This window comes from Atractosteus spatula, chromosome 2 (genome assembly GCF_055471065.1).
Source record: "Atractosteus spatula isolate fAtrSpa1 chromosome 2, fAtrSpa1.hap1, whole genome shotgun sequence".
NCBI lineage: Eukaryota > Metazoa > Chordata > Actinopteri > Semionotiformes > Lepisosteidae > Atractosteus > Atractosteus spatula.
In genome coordinates this window covers 28,103,048-28,110,649 of record NC_142707.1, presented here as the reverse complement: position 1 = coordinate 28,110,649, position 7,602 = coordinate 28,103,048, and the positions used below count along the sequence as shown (strand labels likewise).

The following is a 7,602-nucleotide window of genomic DNA, read 5'->3' as shown; positions in this document are numbered from 1 at the left end:
TAATCTCAACTAGCATATCTGTTTATATATATGATTAAATGCTGCTGTCTTGCATAAAGGGGATGAAATGTTTTTAATTCTCTTCTTACTTTCTGACTGAATGCCTTATATATGAACTTTATACATGATTCTTTTTTTCTTCTGTGAAATATTAAAATTAAAGATAAAAATTAAACAATGATCACATATATTAATATACTCATGAGAGTTTTCCAAGTTAGCACCATTTTATGGTTGGTTTTTTGCTTTGTGGAATTAGGAGTATTTGAGCTTCAGGACTAGTGACCCTGAGTGATTAATACTAATCAGCTAAAGAGGTTTGAAGGCATCATCTACAGCAAGAGGCTAAATCATTAAGGGACAGTAGCATGGAGCTGAAAATGATTAGTTTTAAGAACATAGCTTAAGAACTAATACTATCCATCTGAAGCCTGAATTTGTTTGTTAAATGCTGCAGTATGTTCAGTATCAGGAATTGATGACCCTGTTCAGTATCAGGAATTGAACCACAATCTGAGCTTTTCTTTCTGTGTGGACAAGGGTGCAGGACTGTTAATGTGCTTGTAAATATGTCTGGGCCCTGTGTAATGAAAGCTGAAGTATTATTCCTTAAACTTTCTCTGCTTGTGGATTTCTCATCCCAAAACATGTTATCCTAATAACAAAAAATGTATATATAAGGTTGTTTGAAATAACCCATTTTCTTCTTAATTGATCGTAAATACAAAATTTAGTTGGATCTAAAATAGCTTTAAGACTCCAAATGCATATGCTCATATAACTGAAACATCTTCATGCATACACATAGAGAACCACAGTTTATTGTCTATAACCCTACAATAAAATTTATCCTTTTCCTGACTGGGCTTGTTTTATTACTAAAAAAATAATTTGTTATTTTAATAACTTTTTTTTTAACTTAGCTGAAAAAATAAATGTGTGAGAAAACATGCATTTAGCAAGTGAACTTTAATTTAATTTAATTGCCTTTTTTTCAGTTTCACTTAAAAGGTACTGAACCTGTTCCAGGTTATCCAGAATAGCACTCTTGGCAAAAACCTTCAGATAAATGCAGTTTTAACAGACATCAGATTTAAAGGACGAAATCTAAAGGGGAATTTTGGCTGCAAGATCAGAAAAAATGACTTTCCCCACAAAAATGGGGAATGCACAAATAATAAAACACAGTAAAATAACCTACATAGGTTTAAATTTCAGGAATATCAATGGTACCCTGTAGGGGTAGTTAGTTGCTAACAATGAGTGCTACAGAGTTTCTTCTCTGAGGCAGAAAAAGCCATATCCGATCACAAACCGGGGGTGTATTTGGAGAGGAGAATGGCACTCCTGGACTGCTCCTTTTGGACATTGGGTCTTGCTAAATGGGGTATATGAGAGTTCTTGTGCTGGTCTGTGTGTCCCTTGTAGGTGATTTGTGTTGTGCTCTTTGTGTCGGGTAGGCAGATATTGTACTGTAACTGCTAAATTATTTGACTGTAATAAAAAGGAAAACTTTGCAGGAAATTGCAAAGGTCTGGTCTGTGGCTGCACTAGTGGCTCTGGGAGATATAAACACATTGAAGCATTTATCTACTTGCATCAAAACAAACAAGATGGGGCATATGGCCTTCTCTCATTTGTAACCTTTTTTTACAGTTTTATGTTCATGCATGTCTGGCATGCACTGAGTCTTCCTCAGTGGTGCATCATCTCTCAACATAAACATATGTGTTTTTTTAATTTTAGTGAAATAATATACCATGGAATACTAGACTAAAAAAGTTGGATAAATGTCTAAACAAGACATCCAGGAATAATCATATATATAGAGAGATGTATGATGTTTTGTAAAGGACAAAATACTTATAAATAATATGCAGGGGAAGATGATCACATGATAATGTTTCTGAAGGAAGAAGAACATTGTGAGGATGTCTACCACATCCTGAATCAATTCATCCTGAATCTTTTCAGGATTCATCACTGAATCCTGAATATTAGTACTGGTATTTCCTTTGGAAAAGGGATATCAGGAAAAGTGGTTAATGTTTTCTTACAAACAAGTTAAAATTTATACATATATGGTTTTAAAATCATGCTTAGATACATAATGATTTATCAATTTTAAATGTCTGATTTAAACCTTTACAAGGAAATGTTTAAAATTAACATAGTAGAACAAACTATGGGTATAATTTTTAGTATTAACACAGCTTAAATATATCTGAACAAGTTAGCCCAAATATTGTGCCAGTTTATCATTGTCTTGTATGTTCTGAGAAACTCAGAAACCACCTCATAGTAGTTCTCTTCTGGTAGCCTAAAATACATAAAGGCATCAATGATTTACTTCAAATATGAAACTATTGTAATTCTAATATTACATAATTAAATGTACTGTCTAATTGTGCATTTGAATTTCTAAGAGAACCTGAAAACTGAAGAAACTATTACTGAGACCGACATCCATCATCCATCCAATATCAAAAAGTCACTTTTTGTGGTAGCAGTCGCAGAAGCCCAGATACTGCTCCATAGGCTTACTGCAAGATGCAAGGTTACATCTTACAGTACTATTATACTTAGTTTATAGTACTGTATTGGGTGGGTCAATGTTTTAATTTATTTTGGGCCTATGTTATTAGGGGGAGTGTTGGCAATAAAATAAAGGCTTTTGGATTTAACATTGTGACCACCCGCTAACTTAAACTTAAAAGAGCACATCTTGTGGTTGGCTTTATTTTCAGTGGGGGCTTATTCAATGAAAAACAATAATCAAGAAATTTAATTTTAGTAGGAATCTCAAACTTTATCTAGGTTTTTCTACAGAAATAGCCTCTTCTCAGTTAGACATGCAGAAAATGTTTTTACAATAAACCATTGTCGTCATTACACTTAATGAGCTTCATCTGCGTCGTCTGTAACTGAATTTTTACAATAGCAACAAGCTGAACTACACACAAATTGTGAACGAAGGCTACATTCAGTAATGCAACAAATATTAAGCCTTTAATGTTTAAATTATTTAAAGAGGAGTCTGCTTCACTGTTATCTGTAAACAAGGGTTTTAATATCTGTCAAAGACACGGGTAATTAAACCATTCCATTGGTACACTTTGCATTTTTAAATCTGTTGATGTAAAATGATATGATAAGTACTTTTACATAACAACGGTAAGCATCAAGGGTTAAAAGCATTATTAAAATTCAGCGGAATGCAAGAATTCTAAGATTTACTTCCACATTTTATTGTTTTTTTTTCTTACCATAAAGCACTTTAAAAAAAGCCACTTTTAATTAAGCTATATTAAATAAAGTTTATTTTTATTATTATTTTATTATAATCTGGTTTTAAAAACATTAAGAGTACTGATGATGACAATATAACGGTGTATAAAGTTAATTATCAGAATTGTTTAATATCCGCCACCAGATGTCTCTGCCCTGCACCGTCAACCATGAATACCACAAAGTTGCTGATGAACTTTTCTCCTCCGTGTGCAGTAATCTGACACCAGACTAACCTAAAAATCTGAGGGGTAGGATGGCGTCCCAGCTTTATTCGCAGAAATAGTTCAAATGCTTAAGAGACGGAGTAGGGGAAAGAAGGAAAAGGACAACAGGATGTTTGATTTACTGAATCAAAGTTAACATTTTGCGTACTTTAAAATTATTGTTTTTCAAATGATATCAAAACAAGAAGTTTCACTTTCAAGAGGCGGATGGGTAACTACCGTTCTCGGCGGCTGCGTGTGAGGAGGAGATGATGAAGAATTACAACAGCAGTCCCCGCCACAAAAGTCAGACCTCAAATCATAACAGAGATCGAAAACACAAGAGCAACTGGCTTTCAGTGATTTTATTACGATTTTCACTGCGTGATTATGGTTTCTGTATGGCTACCCTGTTCCTGTTCTGTTTGGGCTCACTCTTCTATCAGCTGAACGGAGGACCTCCTAAAATTCTTCTGGACATCCGGCAGTATCTTGGTAAGTCGAGTTTTGTTTGCTAGAGGAAAGCTTAGGAGTTTTTTTTATAAAATGTTATATTTTACGGAGAGAAAAATAATTATTTTATCTCTGTTTTATGTTTCAATCGCTTAGAAGGTGTGTAACGGCAAATGTGATTCCACGTCGCTGTCCCTGACCCTTTAGCTCCAGTGTAACTACTTAGTAATACACATATTAAGGGCCCGTACGCTACCAGAGGTATTTCTTTCCACAAAGCTCCAGACGTCCACGTATCAGGGTCTGCGGAGCTTGATAGCATCTACCAGTTTTATATCACTGTAACAGCATATCTCAAAACGTGTCACTTTTAAAGAAACCGTGTACTTTTTGAGAAACTTAGGTGGTTGAAATTCTTCAATCAAATCCGTTCCTTTACAACGTAAACATGTAAGCACTTTCATTCCAGTTTGAGTTTTGTTTACAACATTTTAAATGTCCACGAGAAAGCTACAACTAGTTTATGTGTCTACTAGCGTACTTTAGTAGTTGGTAAAAAAAGTATTCGCGTCTTATTGTACTTATAAGTACTTATTGGTGTTAATGTGGTCTGAATCATCGTGTCGTAATAAGCTTGTTACAGAATTAACCTTGAAATTCTGAATGCATCTTATCCCAAAATAAACGTTATCTACTTGCATTAACACAATTTTTAAGGGCGCCAAATAACGTGTTTAAATAAGCAATACGGTAAATGTCTTGCGTCTTAAGCGTATAGAAAGAGATTTGTTCTCAACATTGGGGAAAAAAACCCAAGCATAATTGTTTATTGTATATAATGTTCGATTACGTGATAATGCCAAACTGTGAGATTACCCTTTTCACATGAAATCTGCAAAATTTAAACTTAATCAAATGGGCTATCTGTACTTTGTCCATCACATACACAGCTGAGTTTTAAGTGTCGTATTCGGTTAATCCACAGAAATACGAGGTATTTTCCTGGAAGATGATTTGCCTAAAATGTACTGTTAAAAACGTTGTAAACTATTTATATATTGCGCATATCATGAAATGTGGATTACCTTTGTTTCTGGGATCCAAATGAGCCAATTGACATAAAAACTGGGTTGCAAATCGCGCATATGATTTAAAAAAAACCAAACATTTAGTAGTTCTGATCATCCCAGAAGGTTTTCAAACAGAAACCATACCATACTTATGGAACCATATACGCAGTAAGTTTAGTTGAATAGCAAATAGAAAAGTTCAAGGAAAGTAAAATCCTTTCAAGGTTTTTAGCTGAACTTTTTCTTTAGTTTATTGGAAATTAAAAGTAGATCAATTATTATTTGTATACGCATTTAAACACACAGCAGTTTTGCTTGTTCTTTTCTGAGTGTGGCCTGCAGAACAAAACAATGTCCCTCCAGGTTCAAGGAGCCACATGACTTTGATTTGTAAATAATTTATGAATATTTTTTTAAATTGGGATTTGTACTCATTGCCTCATATTGAAAGTGTTTGTTTCTTTTTGTGTTCTTTACCATCATGATCAAAGGCTAGAATTTTATTGAAACAGTTCAGGTGCAATACATTGCTCAAGGGTACAACAGTCATATTTCACCTGAAGTTTGAACCCACAGTCTTCCACTTGCTAGTCCGGACCCCCTAAGCACTGCTCTACATTGCATGTTGAGTTTTTATAAAATGTGATTCTACATTATTGTCATCACATATTACTTCACATAAGCAGCCAGTCTCAAAAAGCTATAGTACTTTCTTATAATGGTCTTTTTTAACCTTCTAAAGAACTGATGATAAACTATATCAGAATAATGACATGAATACTTCATGATAAAGTGAAGCAAGAGATAATTCATGTAAATTTGTTTATTTTTCTGGTGATCTTTTGAATTGTGTAACTTTAATTTCACATAGATCATTTTGCTGAACGTGGTGGTTCTTTGTTTTTGTTGCAATGTTTTTTTTTTTACACTTTGTGCATATAATGTTTATGCTGAGTTAGTTAATAAAACAAATAACTTTGCATGTTTTTTTTTCTTTTGAAGGGATATCTGGGAAAGTGTGTCCCCAGTAGAACTCGTGTAAGATAAACAATTATGAATTCACTGGCACTGATTGCTTTTTAAAACCTTTATCCATGTTAAGAGTCTTGTGTGACTCTGAAATCGAAATGGTGTGTAATTTTATTTAAGGAAGTTTAACACAACCAGGAAAGATTCTGAAAGCCCTATGTAGTTGTTAATAACACTTACATTTGCATTAATTGTAGTGCTGAATGTCAAGAGGTAATGCTGGGCAAAGTTCACTTAACCTGAAATTGTTAAACTGTAATAGTATTTTCTGAAATTCATTGAAACTTGTGAATTCAATGAAAAACTATTCTTATTTTTCAGTTGTCACTTTTAAACATTTTTATGAAATAATGTCTAAACATTTTAAAAAAGAAATGAGCACCAAAAGAAACTTGTAACTACATTGGTGTATATCTTTGGAAAATTAAAGTACACACAGTAGATTCGGGTATTGATTAAATGTTTTTTTGAATCATTTTAGTTAAATGATCATCAAGGAACCACTGCCAGCAGCCATGTCACCCTGCAACTTACAACTGGCAACCCATTGAAGCTAAGCAGGTGTAAGCCTGGTCAGTACCTGGATGGGAGACTTGCTGGGAAAAACTAAGGTTGCTGCTGGAAGAGTTGTTAGTGAGGTCAGCAGGGGGTGCTCACCCTGCGGTCCATGTGGGTCCTAATGCCCCAGTATAGTGACGGGGACACTATACTGTAAAACAAGCGCCGTCTTTCGGATGAGACGTAAAACCGAGGTCTTTACTCATTAAAAATCCCAGGGTGTTTCTTGAAAAGAGTAGGGGTGTAACCCCGGCATCCTGGCCAAATTTCCCATGCCTCCTAATAATCCTCCTCTATGAATTGGCTACATTACTTTGTTCTCCTCCCCCACTCCGACGGCAGGCGGAGCGACGTGCCGGTTGAAGTATTCTCGGTCGCAATTAACGGCAACGTCGGCTCAAAGATTTGGTTCAAACCACCAAATGGAGACAGGCGTGCTGACAAGCGGACCCTGCTGATGTGGGATTAACGATAGGAAACACAGATCATCAAGGTACCAGCCTCATTAGTAAAAGAGTTGGTTGGATAAAGATGATGTAGTAATTTAATTTTTTGAATATCTAGCTAGCTTATCAGAAGTATAATGGCTTCATGTCATCAGGATGTTGGAGGCCTGGCTGAGTCACATCGTTGGTTGTCGTCTGGGGTGTTCAGAGCCAGTGGTTTCTAATCTAGCAAAACATTACAGCTGAACATATTTTGTCTATGGTAGGCCTTGCTCTGGGAGACCACAAGTAACTTCACCTTTTCAAGATTGACACATGATTCGCCATCTTTATGATGCTTTTTGTGCTGCAAGTTTCACTGCATCAGAAATGCCTGCTCTCAACAACCTGTGCATTAGGGTCCTCTGAATCTGCAGGTAAACAAACCTTTATCATTAGCAGGGCAGGTGAGCACACAAGGATCCAGTGCTCACTATTTCTTATCGATGCAATACAGTGAGGTGGTGTGAGGAGCATCTCTGTTAGACTTGACAACAGTAGAGCTTAATACTC

At 35.3% G+C, this 7,602-nt stretch overlaps 1 protein-coding gene across 1 annotated transcript in view; it reads left to right on the top strand.

Annotated features, from left to right (window-relative positions):
* The first annotated feature begins 3,516 nt into the window (after positions 1-3,516).
* The window catches only part of usta (uronyl 2-sulfotransferase a), a 215,609-nt gene continuing 211,523 nt past the window's right edge, over positions 3,517-7,602 (top strand). The window contains exon 1 of the mRNA XM_088933854.1: positions 3,517-3,989. Within this exon, the coding sequence (XP_088789980.1) occupies positions 3,764-3,989 (226 nt within the window). The 5' untranslated portion in view covers positions 3,517-3,763. The remainder of the gene's footprint in view (positions 3,990-7,602) is intronic.